Source organism: Punica granatum, chromosome 4, assembly GCF_007655135.1.
Source record: "Punica granatum isolate Tunisia-2019 chromosome 4, ASM765513v2, whole genome shotgun sequence".
Taxonomy (NCBI): domain Eukaryota; kingdom Viridiplantae; phylum Streptophyta; class Magnoliopsida; order Myrtales; family Lythraceae; genus Punica; species Punica granatum.
The window spans coordinates 9,094,203-9,117,576 of NC_045130.1; the positions used below are offsets into that span (position 1 = coordinate 9,094,203).

Here is a 23,374-nt window from a genome sequence, read left to right on the forward strand (position 1 = left end):
AACTCGAGGTGGAAAGATTCACGGGACACCTTGTGCCTTAGTATAATTTTCAAGTTCAGTCAAATTAATTAGGTTTCGGTTTTTATGGTTGGTACATAAAAGCGCAGTGACGCAGTGGGCCTTAACGCTTAAACTCGTAATATTTTTTTCCATAATCTAAATGGATCATTCTGTTCTACTGCATCTATAGATTGCTAAAGATGGGAGCTCTGGCATGGCACAAGGTCGTTAATGGACATCAAGGTTGGAGACTCGTCACCTGTATCTGGTTGCATGCCGGTGTCCTACACTTGCTTGCGAACATGTTAAGCTTGGGCTGTATCGGAACCCGCTTCGAACAGAAATTCGGGTTTGGTACGTTCCCTTCTCATTTCTCTTTTCTCTATGCTATAATTTTTCATCGTCCATTGCTTTTAGGAGGTCCTTAGAATTTTCTATTTTTCATCTTTTCCAAGCATGGGAAATTATACACAGAACAATTTTTTACATACATACTGAATTGCAAAAATTTCTAGATGAAAATATTTTTGTGTAGAATCTAATGGAGCCGTCCATTTTATAAAAATTTGCGATTTTCGTTTTTGTTATTTTGTCAGATATTAATATAATTAATTGTGCTGTCTCAACGTTACTCGTTTGGTGTGTGTTCTAACCGTGTGGATCAGAAAGAGTTTCTTGCTGGGTGTTATACTATGACAGCACAAGTGGGGTTGATCTACCTGCTATCGGGATTTTGAGGTAGTGTATTATCATCTCTGTTCAATCGTACTGATATCTCAGTCGGTGCATCTGGGGCTCTATTTATCGGAGCTTATTACCAACTGGACCATCTATACCAACGAGGTCTGCTGCTTATTTGCTACTGGTTGACACTAATTAATTTCTTGCTTCGTCTTTACTAATATCGATCTGGGGCCAGGGGAGATTAAAGTAGTCTTTTGTGCAGTTCCATGGACTCAATCTGTTAGATTTCAGGTTGACATCCCATATGATGTAATAAATCTATGTGCACCTGGAACGACTGATATATCTGAAAAATGACTCGTATATCTTTAGACATGTGCCAAACTGGGACAAGTCACATGGTAAGCATGTTGAAGTTGTCTTAATGGATTCTCGTTGTAAGTTTTGTTGATTTTCGAGTAATGTGAAACTTGCGGTGCACATGGCTGAATCCAGAACTAATCAACTCTCAGCGGTCTATTCTACGGATTGCAGCTCTCGCGAAACTCATTGTCATCATCGTGATCAACCTGGCCCTTGGAATATTTCCTCACGTGGACAACTTTGCCCATATTGGGGGGGGGGGGGGGGGGGGTAAGCTTGCTGTCATCTCTCGAGTATTCACTTTGATCTAATGTCCGACTTCTAGAGATACGTCAATTTGTAAACAAGAGATAGTAAACCAAATGACAGCTGGACTATATACAATGCGGTTCCGGAGGCAGTTTTTACGATAACGTAACATTGCAAAGTTAAACCGGTTGTTTCCGTCTGCTCATCGATGAATGCCGATGGATCTTGCACGAGGAAAGGATTAACGAGTGGTTCTTCAAATGATGCAGTGAACGAAAATTGCAGCCGGTGCCACTACCTGGCCTGCATTCCCACATCAATATCGAAGTGTGATGAATGAGGAGTTCTGATAGCATGCGATCGAACTGCTTCTGTCATATGTTTTTCATTCTTTTGTTCATTCTTTGCCCTATAATACATACTGCACAGGTTTCCGATTCGATATGCTTTTCATCAGTGTACATTCTCAGCGCGGGTCCTATCACTTTCAGACTCAGGTTTCCGTTGATACATCCGGCAATGCTGTATATAGAGTATTACTGGGATGTCTGTCTTGTCTCCTTTCATTTCATCTGTCACCCTTTTCAATTATATACGGTATGCTATGTTGCAAATGCGATGCTTTCGACTTGTTTTACAGGATCGGGAGATGATCCGATGCTCATTTTATAATGCAGGGTGATGCAATTTTCTGAGATAATGCTGTGAACACAAAGAGTGCCATAAATTGATAAAACAACCTCATTGCTGAGAAGATTATTAGAACTAAAAAGAGCTTACTTGGACACTGTTATATAGAGATGAGCAGCACTCAAAACAGACGACATCCCGAGCATGTTCGAATGACCTGAGCCTGGATAGCTTGTAGTCCTTCAACGATACGTCATTCGGACCTATTCCAACCCAAATGCACTCCGTCCCGATAACTTTTGAGCCATTTCTCTGTGAAGGGTAAACACATCACGAACTGAAAACATTTGAGTATAGTGTTGGCCTCATGGTGCGCCGGGAGTAGGTAAAGCTCAAAGGTGATTAGCGCGTGCTGTCTTGTCTCAGTGAGTTTCCCGCCACGCATTACACGCGTCCGTATCTCTCTCACTTTCGGCCGAAGCAGCACCCACGAAGCCAGCAAAGAAAGCGACGCACTGTCTCGTGCTCTACAGTTGGAGAGTCGATCTCTCGCTGTATAATTACCATATTGCCCTGGTGCTCTAAAATGTATCTGTATATGTTTTTTTTTTTTTTGGATATGTGTATTTGTATGTATCTTATCTTATATAATGAACAAGAATAAATATTTTAAAAAGTAGAGGAAATGGTTCCAAAAAAAAAAGTTGGATCGCTTAGAGGAGATAGCTAATTGATTGTTGCCCGAATTTATATATCATTCATTAAATAAACTTCATTTGTGATTGAATGAATCAAATGTTTAAGGCATGAATCAATGCTTTTTTGGGTAATAAGGGAGATAGATAAGCCTATTACAAGGTAAGTAAATAAAGTTAAATAAATGAAAACATCAATCCCACTGATGATGATTGAACCCATGACCTTTTGGTTCTGGAGGGTGTGTTGTGTCACTGCACCAAAACTCATTCCTCGGGCATGAACCAATGCTACTCATCAAAATTCATATCCTGGTAGAATTAACATATGAATTACCATTAAATTACTATTCTTATGCAGAGTTGTAAGTTGATAAAAATAGAAGATGATAACTTAATAAAAGAAAGAATAGAGAAGATAAAAACTTACTTTATTTTAGTGGAATCTATTTATTTTTTAGTTGTAAAGGCGAGACATTATGGGTTCGAAAATTATATTGATGTCAAGTTTAAGAAACTCAACATAAAATTTGTGAAATATATATGTTGGAATTTCACGTTGACTTTACTTTAAAATCATCGAACTCTTATTTGGTTAACAGGGAAAGATGCACTTCTTCCAATTGGAACCATTGACTCGGGTCTCATTAATAAAGTAGCGACGAAATTAACATATGACTTGTTCATGACGAACAAATAAATTTGTAATCACAAGTTGAAATTTAACAAATTATCAATTAAACAAAACCAAAGGGCGAATTTCATTGTTGCTGATGTTTTTTCAATATTCCGTGATTCCATGATTATCAATGAAAAAAAGCCTTCCGTGATTCCACTCTTTTTAATGGGTTTAGTTTAATTTAATTAATTTTTAGTGTCCTCCAAAGCCAATAAAATATGATGAGGCTTACATTGATTCCTTATTTTATTGGTGAGAATAAAGTCAGAAGATAAACTCTCCAACGTTCCCTCGGGAAGCCCTTCAACACGTCTTTGCATTAAAAGGTCATGGCATGATTACAAATATCTTATTCTTGATATATTGATAGTGTGATTATTATCTAATGTTGTACGAACCTTATATTTTATTTTTTACAAATTCAACTAGTGATGTACGACATAAGTGAAGTAAAAACATTTTTCAAGTCAATGAAGATTTACCAAACATTCCAAACGTGGTAGAGACGTCAATATTTCTATTTCAATCGGTGTTCATTCAAATTTCCTTGTACTAAGGTGCGAGGTTGGTACCTTAGTACAAGGAATAATAAAGATGTTTAAAAAAAAAACAATAATTGGAGAAACATTCATTAAATAAATTAAATTAAAAATAAATAGAGAGAATAAGTAAAAGGAAATTATGAGAAAGGAAGACGGGCATTTTCGGTACTTTAACATGGAATCCTTTTCGACTGACCGCAAGGTAACTTTATCACCACCCACCTCTACCGCTTCATCGACCTCTGTCCGAATAAACAGAATTCAACGTCACTGTCTCATTACAATTATCCACACAAACCTCCATTAATCCTCCCTCACTCTTCTTCATCGTCGTCTTCTTCTTCCTTCCAAGGCACTTTTCTCAACTCCTTTTCCTATATAACCCCTCCCACCCGCCAATCTCCCCCTCAAGTTCCAGCTTGTGAAAGTCCCAGAACCAGAAAGCAGCTGTTTCCACCATGTCCGCCCGAGATCTCGAGCGCGGCGGTTCCTCAGGGCCGAAGCCCAGGGCACCCGGCGGGGTGGCGGGCTATCCTTACAGCACCGGGCAGTATTACTCGGCGGAAAGCTCCGAGAGGCAGTGGACCTCGTGGCTGGTGCCGATGTTCGTGGTGGCCAATGTCGCGATGTTCGTCATTACCATGTTCGTCAACAACTGCCCCAAGAACAACTTCGGGTTCCAGGGAGGTTGTGTCGCCCGGTTCCTCGGCCGGCTCTCGTTCCAGCCCCTCTCTGAGAATCCCCTGCTCGGCCCCTCTTCTCTCACGTAAGCAAGCTTAGGCAATTTGATTCAGCTAGTTTAATTTGGTGCCGCTCGAAGGTTTTATCAGAGTCAAGTACCGACCGGGCTGAGAGTCACTTATGTCGTGTTCGGCTTGGAGTGAAACCGAACGGTTGATAGTTCATTTTTCCCAGGATGATCACATTCTCTTTCGTTTTCCCTTCGATATCTCGGGTAATCAATACGCGAAAGGAGGCTTTGCTTGATTCGATTGTTCGAATAATCGAGAGGCTCGAATATCTGGGACGAAAGCTAAATTAGTTGAGCTAAATCACCTACATTCGATTTGCGATGATTTAGTGGATGGTGGTTGGTTGCGTTGTTTTTCTCAAATTTGGTCCGGTTGACTTTTGCCAGCCCATTCATATCAATCTGGAATCCATTTAAAATATCTGTTTGCTGGTAGGATTTTAACAAGACTATGTGCGACACTGTCCTTTTCTGTGAATTTGATGCCGTTTGTTGTTCCCCTTCGTGGAATTCGGATCTGTTTTTAATGGAATGGCCTGCAGCCAGTTCTGCAGTTTCAGTCCTACAGAAACTGCAATCCCTCTACTCGAGGGAACGGCATCTAAATAGCCTGAATTTTACCGAGAAAGATATAGGGGCAGTTCTTCTAATTCCTTCATCTTGATAATTATATGTTCGAAAAATGGAACATATGTATTTATATATAGAGCAAGGAAGCCTAATTGTATAGCTTTCTCAAATTTTAGAACTCTTCGAGATTTCTGCTCTTGCTTGGAATCTTACTGCCAATACAAAATTCAATATGGAGTATGTGGCTCAAGGTGGGAAGTTGGTCTGCAACTTCTCATGGAACATCCCTGGCCTTAAAAATTTTCATGTTTGGTCTTAAGATTTCGATTTTTATGGTTGGTACGTGAGGACACAGGGGGACTCATGCTTAATTTTGTTAAAATCTTTCCGGAGCATGATCGGTCATTTTGTTTTACTATATCTAGATTGCAAAAGATGGGGGCTCTCGCATGGTCCAAGGTGGTCCATGAGCATCAAGGTTGGAGACTCATAACCTGTATCTGGTTACATGCTGGTGTTGTTCATGTTTTTGCAAACATGTTTTGCTTGGTCTTCATTGGGATCCGCCTCGAACAGCAATTTGGGTTTGGTATGTCACCTTCTCGAATCTTATCTCAATAGTCTAAATCCATCTCTTGCCTTGGTTACAGGAAGTCCTTCGGATTTTCCATTTTTCATCTAAGAAATGAGAATTGAATTATATATATATATATATATATGTACACTTTTTAATGCAACTCACAGGACATTGAATTGCAAAGTTTCAGATGAAATGTAAGTTTTCTAGAATCAAATGGAGCTGCCCCTTTACAAATTTGCCATTTTCAATTTGCTATATTTGCAGATAATATAAATACATGTGCTCCGCGATTTAACTTCTTCCGCATGTCTTTTAACTGTGTGGATCTGATGTGTTTCTTCTGGTGGTTTTACATTGGCAGCTCGAGTAGGGGCAATCTACCTTCTGTCGGGATTTGGAGGTAGTGTTCTGTCATCTCTCTTTAATCAGACGAGTATCTCAGTCGGTGCCTCCGGTGCGCTATTCGGACTCCTTGGAGCAATGTTATCTGAGCTTATTACCAACTGGACTATCTATACCAATAAGGTCTGTCACTTGCTGCCTTTTGATACTAAATTCTTTGCTTCGTATTTATTGTATTGGTAAGCTAGTCGTGGAAATTAAAATAGTCTATTGGGTGGTTCCATGTATTCATCTATCATATTTTAGGTCAATATCCAGTACATAAGAAATCAAATATGCATGACTTATATATCTGTGGAATGACTAATATATCCTTAAAATGTGCCAAGTTAAGAGAATCTCGATTTAAGCAAGTTGAAGTCTGTCTCATGGTTTGGATTTCTCACAGTGGATTTTGGGTTAATTTTTTAGCAGTGTGAATCTTGTCATGTTCGAAAAATGGCAACATCCAAAATTGTTAACTGACCCAGAACTTATGACGCTTGGTGGTTTATTTTACAGGTTGCAGCTCTTGCTACGCTTTTATTCATCATCGTATTGAACTTGGCAATTGGAATCCTTCCTCATGTGGACAACTTTGCACACATTGGAGGGTTCTTGACAGGATTTCTCATGGGTTTTGTCCTGCTCCTCCGTCCCCAATTTGGGTGGGTTGAGCGCCAGTACCGTCCTGCCGATGTCCGTGTCAAATCTAAGCACAAGCCTTACCAATATGCTCTCTGGCTGATTGCACTGGTCCTACTGATTGTTGGGTAAGCCTGCTCGTCATCTCTCGAGTATTCACTCTGATCAAATATTCAACTACTGGAGATGTCAACTTTTTAGACAGGAGATGGTTTATGAAATGATATAGACAAAGATGCGCATGGTATTATTGGTCTTAAAATTTCATTATCCTATTATCGAGAAAAGAAAATAGAAAAAGCAAAACGAAGGATAGATACATGGTAGCAATGCGATTCGGGCGGCAGTTTTTAGAAAGGTATGTGTTGCAAACTGCAGATGAATGCCTTTTGGCTTTAAACTTTTGAATAAGAGAGATGGAAAGCCTAGAAAGCTTACCAGTTTTCTAGAACAATATCCATACTATGGTTCTTCTCCTGAAGGCAGTCTTGATTTTAAACTAGTTGTTTCCTTCTGCTCATCGATGAATACGTATGAAACTTGCATGAGGAAAGGATTAACAAGTGGTTCTTCAAATGATGCAGGTTCGTTGTGGGATTGGTAATGCTCTTTAGAGGAGTCAATGGGAACGAAAAGTGCAGCTGGTGCCACTACCTGTCCTGCGTTCCCACGTCAAAATGGAAGTGTGACCAATGAGGAGTTTTCGATAGAATGCGACCGAACTACTACCAGCATATGTTTTTTCATTCTTTAGTTCTTTCTTTGCCATATAAATACATCCGTACAGGTTTCCGATTCGATATGCTTTTCAGTGTACATTCTACATTCTCAGTGCGTGTCCTATAACTTTCAGACTCGTGTTTCCATTGATGCATCAGGCAATCCTATGTAACTGGAATGCCTGTCTTGTGTCCTTGAGACCATCTGTCCCCATTTTCAATCATATACGGTAAGCCATGTTGCCTCGGATGCTTTGAACTAGTTTTATAGGAACGGAAACGATCGGAAATGTAGTTTGGCAGGGTAATGCTAATTCTGAGATTAAAAGAGATACAAAGCTGCGAACACAAAAAGTACCATTCAAATGGATAAAACCATCCCATTGCTGAGAAGATTGAGCTCCTAAGCTATATTACTTTGAGCACTACATTGATGAGCAGTGGTCAGATGTAAACCCTAATTACCATTGTCACTCCTGAGACTTTCTGAGCTAAGCAAAAACATCAGTTAGCCGGCTAAATCAACTCCCAAAAACAGAAAACCGACGAAAGCATAGGCTACGCTCCAAATATCCACTAACCGTAGTACCTGTATCCCAAACCATCTCTACCCCGAACTACTGGCATCCCAAGCTTGTCCAAACGACCAGAGCCGGGATATGGTTTGCTCATAAAGCTTGCTTGCAATGAGGAAGAGAGCTTCTGTGAAGCTGATCGGGATTCGCCAGACCCATAAAGAGAATACCTCTTCATGGAACTAGACTTCTCGAACTGAGGTCTCTGCTTTGGAGCACTCATGGATCTGGCTTTTGCCCTCGACGACTCCGTGTAAGCCATGTAGTTGGGGTGATCTGAGTAGCCGCTGAGGAAGCTCCTGGAGCCATCGCTCTTTGATGGAGTAAAGGGACTTCTCCGAGAAGAACCACCCCGAGAAGAGGCTGAATAGAACTGCGGGCTATTATTGGCAGTACAGAACGGGCTCTCCTCAATCTCGTCCGTGAATTTTAAAGGAGTTTGAGACTGCACTTCCCCGGAGGATGCGCTTCGGTTTGGCTCCATTTGCTGGTGGGCTGTGAAATGATTTTTCCTTTTTGGTGTATACAGAGGCTTTATTGTATCGACTTCTAGAATTTTGTCACCATATTCTTCTTCAGGCAGATGATTTCTTGTCGAAGAAACTCGTTGCAGGTCACACAACCCTTCGTTGACACGCCATTCTGACCTATCCCGACCTAAATGCAGTCTGTCCTGATAACTAATATTTCCACTTGATTTTGATCCATTTCTCTGCAAACACATCACAAACTAAAATGAACATTCATGTCCATTCTGAGAAGTGATCTCATAAAGGTAAAAACATACCCGGAGAATCGGTGACTGATCGTGTTTTGTACTCTTGACACGAGCCGAGCATTCAGATTTTTCAGGAGTCGTCGGTCCCTAGATAGTAAAGAATATGAAATAAGGTTAAATAACTGCATGGTCCCCTTGCCAAAGAAGAATTTTACTACAATTTATCATCTCCGCCCATATGTTAATCCCCGCAGATTAATTGAGTATTTCAGATTCCAGTTTTTTATTGTTGCCATTTAAATAACAAAGAAAACAGGAAAAAATCTGGCCGAATTTCACAAAGCTAAATAGACCGCTGAGCACCAAATTCATGCATAAAACTGATAAGGAAGATACCATCAAACATAGCGTTAATGGCAGTTAAAGCAAACCCATTAATCCAGACAATATTAACCACCAAATAAAATAGTAGATATAATTGCTTACAGGATTGTGAAAGTGAGAAGACTTGCTGCTCGATTGCGAAGATTCAGAGATTTGTCCTCGTTCGGCTCGTGCTCGCGCCTGAACCCGCAGCACTGCCTGCATCTGTCGGGCCATTTTCACATTTTTCTTTCGCTCTATGTGACCCCTCACGAGTGCTTGAATCTTCACCACTCCCTTCAGTGCACGCAGTGCTTGCCTTGCCTACAAGAAATTCCACATCGGTCACTCTAAAATATCAAATGAGAATGAAATGGTCACAAAACTCGCAAGAATATCTGCAGATTGGTAGTTGTACAAAAGAATGGGGCGTCCAGGACCAGGATCTAGGAAAAACTAACAGACAGACTGGATCAGACACGAGGACGGGGACCACAGCAAGTCGCATGGGACAGCAGCATACCCAGCTGTGGTCCTTGAAGCACAGGATTCTGCTAGTAGAGTAGCTGAATTACAACTATAGACATTCCCAAGAAACAAGGTAAAGGGACATGAGGTATACAGTCAATTTATTAACATGAGCAGGACAAGCAGTGATTACATTTCACAATCACCTGGTTGCCATAAACAGGAGGTAAGGGACGGGAACTATGGATAGAGCACCAGCGTGTATTAGTGAACAACTTGACAACAGAAGCCATTTCGAAAATTTGGCGCCACCGTTGAAATTGAAACCAACCAACCACAATCAATAATTGATAAGCGTTCCGCTTGTCATTAACATCGAAGCTTCTGAAAACAACTCAGACCCTACACATTTTTCCAAAGTTGGCTCTTCCTAACGAGAGTGCCCGCACGAGACTAGACACATAATTGGCCGCTGCAACAGTTCTTTCTTTGATAACTCGATGTTTGATCGTATTAAAGCCTAAAAGTGATCATTCATCAAGAAGGCAATCTATGAGTCTATCGTTTAGGTTCTTCCATTATTATTATTATTATCTTATGGAGTAAAAGGGGGCTGACAAACTTTCATAGAGAAGACAACGATATATCAGTGGCCGTCCACAAGAAAAAACGACGAGGAAAAAAAAACCTGATTCATGAACGGCGCCAGAGCTGCACCCACCACACCACCACTCATCAAATTTCTGTCTTTTATATTATCTATAAAGGTTACCAGTAGATAAAGAATCATGTCTTCCAGTAGATCATATGTCAGATGGAATTCATTCAATTCAGTTCAATTCAATCCAATCCAATTCAATTAATGGATAGGTCTCTCGTCAAGTAATTGCAGAAGTTCTCAGGCATCAATGTGAACAATAATCAATTAGACTTTTGGTGGGGAATGGACCCACCAGCGGGAAAAGCCCAAAAGACAGACGGCTGCAAGAAAGTAACTGCTGGGCAGTGGGGTTGACTCCCGTCATTACCTACTCATCTCTCCAACCCCCAATCCACAATAAAGTGATAAAGCAAATCACATGCAAAAATCAAACATTACCCATTTCATCAAGTTCATTCCTTGATCATGCGAGAGGCTAATTTGCTGCCAATTCCACCTCAATTTCACTAAAATTAGTTCAGTAACAGGCTTCATGGCTCAGCAAGAAGCCATATTTTCAAGGCCAAACGAGACCCAACAACGAATTTTAGCAATCTATGGCCCGAAAATGGTAAACGCAATTAAGACCGGCGAGCAGAGTGACGCAAGCCGGTAACTAACTGGTAATGGACTCTCTACAGCCATTAAATGCGGAAGACGCCATGAAAGAGAACGTGGGGGTGGAGAGAGTAACAGAACAGAACATTTTTATTAAAAAAAAAAAAAACTGACGTTGATCAGATGGCTTCCAGGACCACGCGGTTCTACAGTTCCCAACAGCACGGAAGCTTTATGTCATCCTCCTCTTTTTTTTCGCAGAAAGACAATGGTTAATCGAAACACAGTGGTAATGGTAATCTGTGTCCCCTGCCGGGTTTTTTGTCGGGTTCTGACGGTTCGAGCAAAACGACACCACACAACAGCTCGGATCCGATGATCATAAGGAAGGAAGAGAGAGAGCGAGAGCGTACGACGCCGTTAGGTGCTCGTTTTGCAAGTCCCACAGCAGCAGAAGACGACGTGGGGAGACATCTGCAGCTGAGAGTTGCAGGGTTCTACTTCTACTTCTATACTTCTTCCTGGGCAGAGGAGTGAGTGAGCGGGAAACGTTTCGGAAAACTCGAAACGTTGAAGAACGTCTTCTGGGGGAGTGGTTGAAGTTGAACAAAGTTACAAGTAAGAAGAAGAAGAAGAAGAAGAAGAAGAAACAGAGGATATTTCGATCTCTCCATGGAACGGAAGCTCGACGGTGGAACAGGGAGAGCTTCAGAGGGGATGAAATGACACGTGTCGGCTACTCAGCCACTGACAGTGACCGAATGAGATGAACGAAAATGTGGAGGAGAAAGAGGAGGAGATGCATAGGGAAGCTAACCAGATATCCGCGGAAAGCAGACTGTATCTTCAGCGCTGCCCACACCTCACGGTCCCCTGCGCCCCCGCCGTACGGGGCGGAGCACCTCCCGCTGCTAGTGAGCCTCACCACGGCGGCAGCAGCCTGTGCCGCAGCGACGGCGGCCTCGGCCACCGCGGCAGTCGCGGCGGCCACGGCGATCGCGTGCCTCTCCGGATCCACAGCGTCGGGGTGGTGTTGGGCGGGGGGTTCGAGCTCCCTGTCCCTGTAGTTGCTGCGGTGGCTCTGGCTGTCTCTGTCCCGGTGGGACTTGACGAAGCTCCAGCGTCGCTTCTCCCGGTGGGGATGGGGATGGGGAGGAGGCGGGTGTTTCGGGGGCGGGGAGGGGGAGTCGGACTTCTTGAGGCCGAGGAGGCCGCGGAACCACCTGGAGGCTTTGCCCATTGTCGGAGGTGGGGTTAGTGTCGGCGGTGGTTGGGACGGTCGTTGGGGTGTTGGCTTCGGAGTCGCATTTGCCGGGAAGAGAGAGAGAGAGAGAGAGAGGAATGTTCGCTCAGAGTGTGAAATTGGATTCGGGAGGGTAAGCCGTCGTGGAAAAACAAAGTACATATATAGGGACTTGTACAATCGAGAATATTGGAGGTGAGGGGAGGATTTTATCTATCAATCTTTTTATTATCATAAATAATAAATAAATAGATTTTTCTTCGAGTAAAATTTTTAATTGTTTTCGATTACAAAAAATATATATATATAAATTTAGTATAGTAAAATAAAAATTTTAATAGTTAATAACATGACGCATGTAGTCCTAAATGAGAATTGATCAAGCCTCAAAATTATCAGGCTAAAATGTTCACTATTGAGCTATAATATTCTTTTTCAATTATAAGAGAATTGAATTACAATTTTTCAACCATTGAAGTAGTAATGTCTAATAAATTTACTATATATATATATATATATTTTTGCTGAATGGTAAATACTTTATATGGTAGGAAAAGAAGTGAATTACATCTCAGAAGCCTGATAAAAAGGAGGCGGCAAATCTGAGAGGGGAACTGACCCTCCAAAATTACAAATAGCTGCCGATCTAGCAATATTATGGGCTAGAAAGTTAGCAGATCTAAGGATGTATTGCACGTTCCAGTAATCAAAATACAAAAGAGCATTAGAATCTTCATTTATAAAACTAGATAAAAGGGTAGTATTTATGGATTCGTCTGAGGAGATGATGGCGTCCACAACATCCTTGGATAAAAGAAGATTCGCATTGAAAGAGTTTTACTATTGTCATCTCGATTAGTCTTAGTCCATGGGAATTTGAATGCCATGTGATGTTTCCCGAAAAAATTCTACCTTTTTTTTTTGTAAGTGGAGATCTATAAGTTTAAAGGACATAAAAAAGTTAAATGAAAGTAAACTGTACCATTGTTATCAAAATCGGGTCGGTCGGATTGGACCGGACTAGTCGATTTGACCGGTCAAATCGAGAACCGACCCATGTCCGATCTAATTTGCCTAAAAACCCAAATTGCATATTTGAATCGCTCGATCCATTGAACCGACCGATTTTAAACAAAATTTCATTGAACCAGACGGTTCTATAGATTTTATGGGTTTCCTATTTAGTGTAAAAATTGCTTGGTTATGTAAAGATTTGAACTTATGATTTCTTGCTTTCCATACTAGCATATTATCAACCAAGTCATCACCATTTTCCTATTCTCTTAACTATACTTTTAAGTTCTTATTAAAATTCAATATTTATTTTGGACAAAGAAATATTAAATATAGATATTTTTCTTAACTATTTTTATATTTATTTGAAATCATCGTACTTTTATCTTAATTATCATAATTATTTAATAATATGAATATTTATTTTATTTTAATTAAACGTGCGGTCCGACCCATCGAACTCCTGATTTGACCCATAAACCCATGAACTCATACCACTTCCGGTTTATTATCCGGTCCGGTTTTGATAATATTGAACTGTACCACTGTCATTTTGAGCTTTTTCTTATCGACAACTCAATCTTCCAATAAATTTTTACCACCAATGTAGCCTAAACATACACATTTCGTCTATTGATTTGGTTCAATCGCTAACTCCTTATTCATTTGTTTGCGGCCATTTTATGGTTATACTCCTTGTACCAGTGACGCGATAAGATCACCTAAAAATTTCTATATGGAGTGAATTTAGAATTTATGACTATAAAATCCTCTTGAATGTGACCAGTAAACTGCGAAGTCTGAAAATTGGATCAACGCACTTTGTCCCTCTAACTTCAATAAGCCTAGAAATGACTCGAAGTTGGGGGCCATTGAAGTGTCTAGACCCAACCTCCTCCCCGGAGACAAAGTCCCCAAGTTGGTATTCCAACTCATATATTTTTAATAACTTTAGAAGAGGAGATTTCTTTTGATAATTCTTAAATATCTTTCTTCCTTTTAATTTTGCACACTGCTTGATATTTGAAAACCGAATCGGTGCCAACTAATTCATGTTCGAAGCCTATCAATTCTTCATGGATTTTCTTCAATTATAATATTCAAATTCCAGACTTCATTTAAAGAAAAAAATGTAAAATTATTCGAACCAACCTAACTTTAATTAACCTCAAAACTATATAAACTTTTCGTCTTTTTTTTTTTGGATAAGGAGTAGACTACCATTATCGCCATTCACTTATTCATTTGCAATCGTTTTTGCTCCCGACATATTTTTACTACCAATTAGTTTTAAACGTTGACATTTCGTCTACCATTTATACCCTTCCGTAACGAAAAATGTAACGTCATCCATAAATTTTCCGTCACGGAAGTTAACGGAATGTATAAATGATAGACGGAATGTCAATGTTTGGGGCTAATTGGTGGTAAAAATATGTCATGAGCAAAAACGGTTGCTAATGAATAAGTAGATGGCGACAGTGGTATTCTACACTTTGGATAAGTAGATGAATTCTATTTAATGGCTAGGAGATGTCTTGACTACACGGATAGCCATCATGCACGCCAAGTGAAACAAAATTTGACAAGAAGCCAAAGTTGTCCCAAGTCACGAGCACAACAATTATTCGATCTAGGAGTCTATGAACAATGAGAGAATCTATTTAAAGGTGCCAAAGAAATCGTCGTGATTAATGAATGTAGATATTCTTCGCGACCAAATACCAATAAACATTATTGTTACTACATGCCCCTAAAACACTTTGATATTCCAATAGTTTTTTCTTTTCGGCGATGGTTAAAAAAGAAAAAAAAATTACTGCAACCACAACTGTGGAAAATCAGAGGACTTTTCACAAGAACGCTTTCTTTATTTACCCTCGTCATGTATAGCCAAAAAGCTCACTGCCTCCATGATCTTTCCTTGAAAGTTTTGAGACTCGTCGGAATAAAACTTTACCAATGCTTTTTATAAAGAGTGAGCTTTCGAAAGGTAAATATCAGAACTTCTACTCTAAGGTACGAGTGCCAATTTCCGTGACATCACGAATATATAAAAATATATATGTATGTACGTATGTATGTAATGAACGATGACGACAAAACGACTTTTTGCTGGGTAGCAGCAGATGTGCAAAAATTATATATCCCCCGGCCCCACACGACATGGACATTTGGTCAAGTTCGGTCAGACAGCTAGTCGCTGAATTTGGATTCCTGCAGGATCCGACGGCAGATACGCCTCAGTAAGTTCCCATCACGGCTAGCTTCCCCCTCCTGTCGAAAATTGTCACGATGGAGGCCTGGATGGTTCGACGTCTCTTCCTTTCTTTTAAATAATAAGATATCGAATTTGAATAATGTTTATGAAGAAATTTACGATCGAAGAATTTTAATCTATTTTTTAATGGGTCGAGCTTGAATGTGAGTTATTTGAATCCCGTTGAATTTTTGAATATTAGTTGGTGCAATTTGAGGAAAGTTTATCGACGTAACTTTTTTTTTTTCATCAAATAAAAAACAAAGATTTTTAATTTAATTATATCATTATTATACCAATGTTTGTAACGTGCATTTCGCCACAAGAGATTGATGTCAACATCTCATATAATATAAGGCGGGGATGGTCCAGAGTGTCTCGATCCCTACTTATATGTATGACTACCAATTGCCCGTGGTCATCATCATCAAAGTCAAACTATTAGCTCCACCTTGTTAATGTCTTCCAATACGATTGAGAGTTGCTCATTGCACTTGGTGGTTTCGGTCTACGACAGTCTTTCATGAGTTATGCATGATATATATGATCTAACCTATGATGATGAGATATATAGGTTGCGTTTGGTTTCATAATATAATTTTAAAATTAGATTTTGATTTTGATTTTGAGTGGTATAAATGGGGCTCACATTTAACTTTGTATGTGTTATGCTGTTTTGTTGTGGAAAAAAGTGGTATAAATGGGCCCACTCTTTGATTTTGTATGAGTTATTTTGTTTTGTAGTGGGTAGAGTTAAATTAGAATTGTGATTTTAAAATATTATTTTGAAACCAAACAGGCCCATAAACCCAATGGAAAAAATATCTTCTTCTTCTTCTTCTTTTCCCTTCTAGGGGCTAAAGAGAATCCTATTATTACTAAAAAAAGAATATAATGTCAAATAATAATCAAGAGAAAAATTATAATCTTACGTGAGATTGTTCAAGCAGTTCGGTGTTTGTCGTAAGGTTTCGAATTCGAGTATTATAAATAAAGAAAATTCACGTCGTGAGAACTTTACCTTTTAGTAGGTCGACCCGGCTTGAATGGATTAATCAGAATTCATTAAACTTTCGAATATTATGATGCATATCGAAAAAATTATAAGAACAAAAATATCAAAAAGTTCTTCAAATTAATTACAAAAGAAAATACGTGAAAAAGATCAAATTGGTTAAGTACAATACAATTTTAAAAATCAAGTTAGTCTTTGAAGTCCAAAACTCTATCCCCTACCGTACCGGTCCTTTGGGGACTCCGCGAAAACGGAGAATAGAGGATCCTCAAATCCTTTTCTTAGTAGCATATTATTATCCCACAGTCAGTTCATTTTTGCTTTCTCGACCCCAGAAAAAGAAATTCCATTTTGCTTTTACGTGGAAAGGATGAGCAGTACATTACTGCAATAGTTGACTACCTAAGATTTTCTGTAATCCCGTGAAGAGCAAAGTGGCTCCGAGTCTTTTCGATGATATAGAGATTTTATTGTCGCCGTATTAACTCGATACAATGATTGATCGACGCCGATTATTGGGTATACTTCGAAAATGATCGTATATATGGTCATCCTAGAGTTGGCAATTCGGGAGTTGAGTTACCGGTAGCCAACACTCCGAACCCAAGGATTGTTCTACTTATTGTTTACAAAAATTCAGATATTGCACGGTCCAGTAGTCGTGGAAATAGAAATTTGGTGTCATATGACTTCAGCAGCTTACTGCAGGTTGTTGAATAGGAATGTCCTTTTTGCTGATTTTGATCAGTGAAGATCAAATCAGATAATTTGTTCACGTGAACCATCCCGTCCACATCATCGCATTTATTTTTGGCTTCATTAACGAAAAAAACACAATTTTTTTTATATAACACAACTTTTAAAAAAATATAAAAAAACACGATATTTATATTTTTTATAAATGTAACACGATCATTGGTGAGTACATATAAATGTATGATGTTTGCATATTTTTTTTAAATATAGCACGACCTTTAGGTATGTCAAATTGTAACGATAAGAGCTAATATAAATGTCGTCCATTTTTATGTTATTTTCTAAAAATCATGTTATATTTAGGAAAAAGTGCGAAAGCCATACTTTTTTTTATGTAATATATTCTTTATATTTTATTGTTTGACGTAAAAAAAAGAAAAAAAATCAGTTGGGGACTACTTCCAAAAGTCGGGGAGTATCTGATTACTCAGGATTAAGGTTGAGAAGGACCTAATTGATGCTATAAATAATCAGGAGCCAAATTGATGCCAAGTCAATGTTTGAGAGATGAAATAGTCTATTTTCACTATTTTTTATTACTAGATATCAGCATGAGAATGCGCGAATTTTATTAACTGTATATAATAATTTTTTTCATTTCACAAGATGACCTTTTTTTATGTACATCTTATAAATCAGAAGTCCATATGGGTCCAATAAATTCAGTTTCAGTCGAATAAATCCATTAATATTTGAAGCGTTTCCAATCGTAAAATTTTTCTATTTACAATACTTCCATCTAAAACTTTGCTTATGAAAAAATAAACATCGAACTGCTTGAAATAATTCATATGAGTCAATGGCTCATAATTTTCTTTCATTAACTGTGACACAAAGTTATAATATAATCTGAATTTATACTCTTGCAGTCTTGCTCCGGGAAAATTAGGAAATTCAAATTCAACTTAACCAAATAAATAAAAGTAAAAATAATACAAAAGAGAGATAACGGGGGTGGGGTGCGTGAAGTGGAGGATAAACAGTTAAGAACGTAGGGAAGAGTGACAAAATCTTTAGAAGACAAGTATGCGTGGAAAAGGAGATGAATTAACATACTCTAATGGTTACAATTTTTTTTAAAATTTTGAAATTGGGAAAAAAATTCAAAAAATAAAAGTTATATTAATAGAATGTTTCTTTTTTCTGTAGTGGTATAGATATAATAGCATTATTATCAGAATCGGATCGGACATGCCGATTCGACTAGTCGGATCGGAAACGACACCATGTCCAGTCTGATCTGCCTAAAACCGCAAATGTCAGATTTGAATCGTAAAACTCATTAAATCAGCCGGTTTTTAAGCAAAATTCTATTGAACCGACCGGTTCTATGAGTTTTTCATTTAATTATTTTAGTGTAAAAATTACTAGGTTATATGAGGATTTGAACCCACGATCTCTTCCTTTCCATATTAACATCATATCAACTAAGCCACCATTATTTTCTTAATTTTTTAACTCTACTTTGAAGTACTTACCAAAATTCAATATTTATTTTGGAGTAAAAATATTAAATATAGACATTTTCTTACACATCCTTACATTTATTTGAAATCGTCATATTTCTATTTTAATTATCATAATTTTTTAATAATATAAATATTTATTTTATTTTAATTAAACTTGCGGTCCGACTTATCGAACAACCGATTGAATCCATAAATCCATACCCTTCCAGTTTACCCTTCGGTCCGGTTCTAATAACACTATATAATCGTAAAAAATAAAAAAGAGAGTGTACTAGTTAAGAAGAGTGTAAGGCAGTGGAACATGCCGTCGCCTCATAACCAAGGGGTTCTGAGTTCGGTATTCAATTGAACTACTATATCCATTTATTAACTATTAAGATTTGTATTTGTATTAAATTCACTAACTTTCTTTATAATTGAAAAAGACACACAAGTTTTACTATAATATGAATTAAAATAAAAACTTTTAAATTTCGAATTAATAACAGACTATCATTATACTAAACTCTCTTTTTTTTTTCTTTTTTTTCTTAACCAATTTTAAGAGGGAGACTAGCGGGTCCCCCCGGCAGTGAATAAACGGCCGGCAGCAGGGAGGGCCAACGCGTGAGGAGTAGACTGCCGACCAGTTAGGGAGCTTACATGGCACGTGTGTGGAATTTTTATGTCTTTGCTTGGTCAAAAAGGTACTCTGCCCCATTACATTAATACACCCTCAACTCAATATTTGACCCGCCAACGTGCATGGTTTGATTTCACTTTGGTTTTGGTTCTGGCCAATAAAGACCTTTCACACTCTCAGCAGGTCACTCGGTCACTCCCCATTCCATAGAATTGGTATTTGATCAAATTTACACCTTATTAATTTGTTCTAACACCAAGTTCTGCTAGACCAGTGATAATATGACTCCAGCTAGTTGCCTTAACTCCCGCTCCGCGTAATCGTGGTTCTAGCTACTAAGCAAGAGTCGTGTATGTAGTCGAGTACATGGTAAGAGGATACATTGGAACCTGGAGGAGCTCATGTAAACCGACTCCGCTCAATCCATGGCTGACACTCTCACTCTGACGACATGAAGTCATGCACCGAGGTCCCCCTTTCCAGTTTTTATTGGGATCAATGTAGAATTGTTATAAGATGTTGAGAATCAAGATTAGGGCGAGTATTAGGATGGATCATTCTATTGAATTGCGCCTATCCGATGTCTGTTTATAGCAAGTATTCTCTTATGTAATTATCTCGATAATTTGCCGTATTTTTTTTCCAATAATTTTGTCTTGGGCATTTTTCTCACTTCTGCTGGCTTTTTGTCATGGAAGGGACTCTTGTTAATTGTTGAAGGTTTGGGGGGGGGGGGGGGGGGGGTGGTGTTGGAGAGAACCAATGCACGAATAATTTAACATGGGCGTTCTATGCGTAGTACAAAAGGAAGGAGCAGTTGGACCAACCCTCTCTTTTTTCTTTTTTCTTTTTTTGTATATTCCATTCCAAGGACAAGTACAGAGCAGAATTTCCCTCTTGAAGATGTGGCATGCAATGCATGAACTCTCAATGGGTGATCCATAGCCTAGCTAGGTTTCACTCAAAATCAATACTTTTCATAATTATGCTATTAGATATTAGATTAGGGACAATGCTTGGGTTCTATAGTTGAATCCAATTAGAATTTTACGACTCGTTTGATTTCGTAATCTGATTTTAAAATTTTAATTTTATTCATTGCACAACAAAAGTCAACAATACAATTATTATTTTTTTTATTTTTTTTCAATTTTTTTAACCGTTTAATTCAATTTTTAATAATAAATTCTTTCAACTATTCATTACTTTTTCTACAATTCAATAATACAATCATAACTTTTTTTTTCAATTATTCATTACATTTTCACATTTTTTTTCATAATTCAACATCACAATCATTACAAACCAATTAAAATCAAAACTCAACTCAACTCAAGTCTAAAACTAAACAGACTATTAGAGTGCGCTTGGATTTAGAGTTGAGTTGGGTTGAATTTTGATTTTAATTGGTTTGTAATAATTGTATTGTTGAATTATGAGAAAAAAGTGTGAAAAAGTAATAATTAAGTAATAATTGTATTGTTGAATTATGAAAAAGTAATAAATAGTTGAAATGATTTAATATTAAAAATTGAATTGAATAGTTAAAAAAATTTTAAAAATAAAAAAAATAATAATTGTGATGTTGAATTGAAAAATAAGTAGAGTTAAATTGGATTGAAATTTTTTAAAAAATAAACGCACCCTTAATTTTTGTAATAGACCGTGATTGAAAATTCGGGATCCAGAAATTTTCTTCAGACTAGATATCGTACAGGTAGCAGAGTGTATGCATCCAACTGCAGACATGACAAGAGAGGATGGTGACAGAGACAGGTCAATGAGATTGGACCTTTTAAAATCTATATATATATATATATATATATGTATTATATGGACGTATTTCCTGACGTTTGCAACTTGCTACGACTACATAATGTTTCCCATTGCTATTGGATTAGTTGGCCATATTTTCAATGTCCATAAATTTAATGCGTGCATAATTGCATATTGCTTGAGAAACAGCATCCCCTTCCCCACCAATGAATTTTTAAAATTTTTCATTTTATCATTGATAGATACTAATAATAACAACAATACTAATAATAATAACAATAACAAAATAAATAAAAGTCCAGAAAATGACAGGGCTAGGATGATCAGATGAATAGATAGAACCCTAGCTAGGGTAGCTAATTCAGAAAGGAGGATAAGGGAGGTTCTGATTTCTTTCGAACCCTTTCCTATTCATAATCATTTAGACACACAGACTAGTAGTAGTCCGTCTTATTAGCCTCACTTTTGATGAGACGGCAATGGCAATGGCAATGGTAGTAGTGCTATTTTTTGAGTGTTCCCGTGAAAAAGAGGACCTCGATCGGCCCCAAAATCCATTACTAGCCAATAAAATAAATAAATAAAAAGGTGTTGTCCTAATTAATATACTCAATTCCATACATACATACATATATATGTATATATATGTGTGTTGGGAAATTCTACGGTGGTGTTCGCATGCCGAGCAATTTGGCTTCACCTTAGGCTTTGTTGGATCACTCCAACCACACTTGTTAAAGTATAAACATCTAAGGCGTCTTGTTGCATCATAGATTCATAGAAAATCTATCATGTTTTGGCTTCCGATGAGGTCAAACTCAATATGAATCGTGGACCCGGGATCCGCACTCGAGAATAACGATTCAAGAGGTAGCACCGTATATCGGTATGATCTATAAGGTTTTATTATCTTGAAAATGCCTTTTTTTTAATCGGAGAAAGAGAGATGCTTTTGAGCCTTGCAAGTTTATGGGTGATACTTTTCAATTCAAGTATTTAATAATTTCAATTCAAATGTTCAGTTTCGCACAATCTAATAAAAATAGTAAATCACTATACACTTAAATTGAAATATTAAATGCTTAAATCGGAGTGCCAAATATGTCTCCCTAATACTATGTCAAGTAGTATGATGATGCCATTGGCTTCTGTGACAGTGAAGGCCGACTGCAGCGGAGGTGGAAGCGATATAGCGAGCTCTTGAACTGCAGCAATGGCTCAACAAAGGCGCCCTCTTCCATCACGCCCTTCCATTCCATCCGGCTTCTCCCTCCCCTTCGGTGGCGATTCTTTGCTGCGGTTACCCAACTTCGCCCCGCAATAGTATCCCCGCCCGCTATATCAAAGGATTAAAATACTAGTACGATTGATCTTACCACCCGCCCGCAAAAAAAAAATCTATCTTTTATGGCTTTGCCTTTTTTGATTGATTGTTGGTAGTTCTCAGCTCCTTGAAGGTAGCCGCTGGTTTGAACCGATTAAAGAGGTCTCGCTGCCTTAGTTTGACTGGTTACAAATTGAGCTGTTTAGAGATTGGTTGATTGATTAGATTAGATGTTATGATCCGTAAATGGTTCATATGACAGGTACCGGTCCAAGACTCCTCTTGGTTCTGCTACTCTTGTAACGGTCTCTATATGGATTGTGCTATGCTTTGCTTTTCAGTTTTCACTAGGATTCATATGGAGTTTAGTTACAAGAGATTGAGAACGGATTACAGCTACAATAATGATTTCTCCAATTCTATTCATATCTACTTCATATGCTTCAGTCATATGTAGTTTTCTTTGTAGTGATGTTGGTGAATTTGCTCTATTTTATGTATCTGTAATATATGCTATCAGGCATTTTCCCTTTATATTCATTTTTTGTGATCAATAGACATTCATTAATTTTCCGTAAAAAAAAAAAACCATATGTTCCATTTTCTATATGCGGATTAATCCTAGGGGCACCTATTAGATTTGAACTGATTCCCATTGCAATAATATGGCTACAGTTGAAGTGTGTGATTAGACCTAGGCCCATGCCATGTATAGTTCCATTTGATACGGTTGTGGTTAAGATTGAGCCACTAATGATAAATGTTCATTACATTCTAGTCATTACCTCAACTGTAAATCTGAATACCTTTGCAGTCTAATGAAAACACTTTTCCTTTCCTTTTTTCTTATTTCTGAATAGTCTACGAAGATACATACATATGCACATGTATATCAAATGTGGCCGCACCAACGCGTATAAGGAGGATTCGAACGTATTAACTAGTATTGCACAGTTGTATAACTTAATTATAGTATGTGTTAAAAGTTTTTGGGTTGGACCACCAACTACTACGAATTTACATTT

At 38.1% G+C, this 23,374-nt stretch overlaps 2 protein-coding genes across 2 annotated transcripts; one reads left to right on the plus strand and one right to left on the minus strand.

The window, feature by feature from the left end:
• The first annotated feature begins 4,127 nt into the window (after positions 1-4,127).
• On the plus strand, positions 4,128-7,737 carry LOC116203415 (RHOMBOID-like protein 2). The gene is made up of 5 exons (XM_031535119.1): positions 4,128-4,608; positions 5,589-5,752; positions 6,105-6,268; positions 6,647-6,897; positions 7,354-7,737. The coding sequence occupies exons 1-5, from the start codon at positions 4,301-4,303 to the stop codon at positions 7,463-7,465; spliced, it is 999 nt and encodes a 332-aa protein (XP_031390979.1). The 5' UTR covers positions 4,128-4,300; the 3' UTR covers positions 7,466-7,737.
• Positions 7,738-7,824: 87 nt separating this feature from the next.
• LOC116203414 (protein IQ-DOMAIN 14) lies at positions 7,825-12,262 on the minus strand. Its single transcript, XM_031535118.1, has 4 exons — positions 11,688-12,262; positions 9,268-9,468; positions 8,851-8,928; positions 7,825-8,775 (listed from the first exon to the last, which is right to left on the minus strand). Exons 1-4 carry the CDS (start codon positions 12,108-12,110, stop codon positions 8,065-8,067), a joined length of 1,413 nt encoding a protein of 470 aa, XP_031390978.1. The 5' UTR covers positions 12,111-12,262; the 3' UTR covers positions 7,825-8,064.
• Between the last annotated feature and the right edge of the window lie 11,112 nt (positions 12,263-23,374).

Excerpts from the sequence above, each read along its gene's own strand:
- LOC116203415 (XM_031535119.1), top strand. The coding sequence starts at position 4,301 with ATGTCCGCCCGAGATCTCGAGCGCGGCGGTTCCTCAGGGCCGAAGCCC. Across the intron at positions 4,609-5,588 it reads CTCGGCCCCTCTTCTCTCAC|ATTGCAAAAGATGGGGGCTC; the intron begins GTAAGCAAGCTT and ends TACTATATCTAG. Across the intron at positions 6,898-7,353 it reads CTGGTCCTACTGATTGTTGG|GTTCGTTGTGGGATTGGTAA; the intron begins GTAAGCCTGCTC and ends CAAATGATGCAG.
- LOC116203414 (XM_031535118.1), bottom strand. The coding sequence starts at position 12,110 with ATGGGCAAAGCCTCCAGGTGGTTCCGCGGCCTCCTCGGCCTCAAGAAG. Across the intron at positions 9,469-11,687 it reads CTGCTTTCCGCGGATATCTG|GCAAGGCAAGCACTGCGTGC; the intron begins GTTAGCTTCCCT and ends AATTTCTTGTAG. Across the intron at positions 8,929-9,267 it reads CTTCTCACTTTCACAATCCT|GGACCGACGACTCCTGAAAA; the intron begins GTAAGCAATTAT and ends TTTACTATCTAG.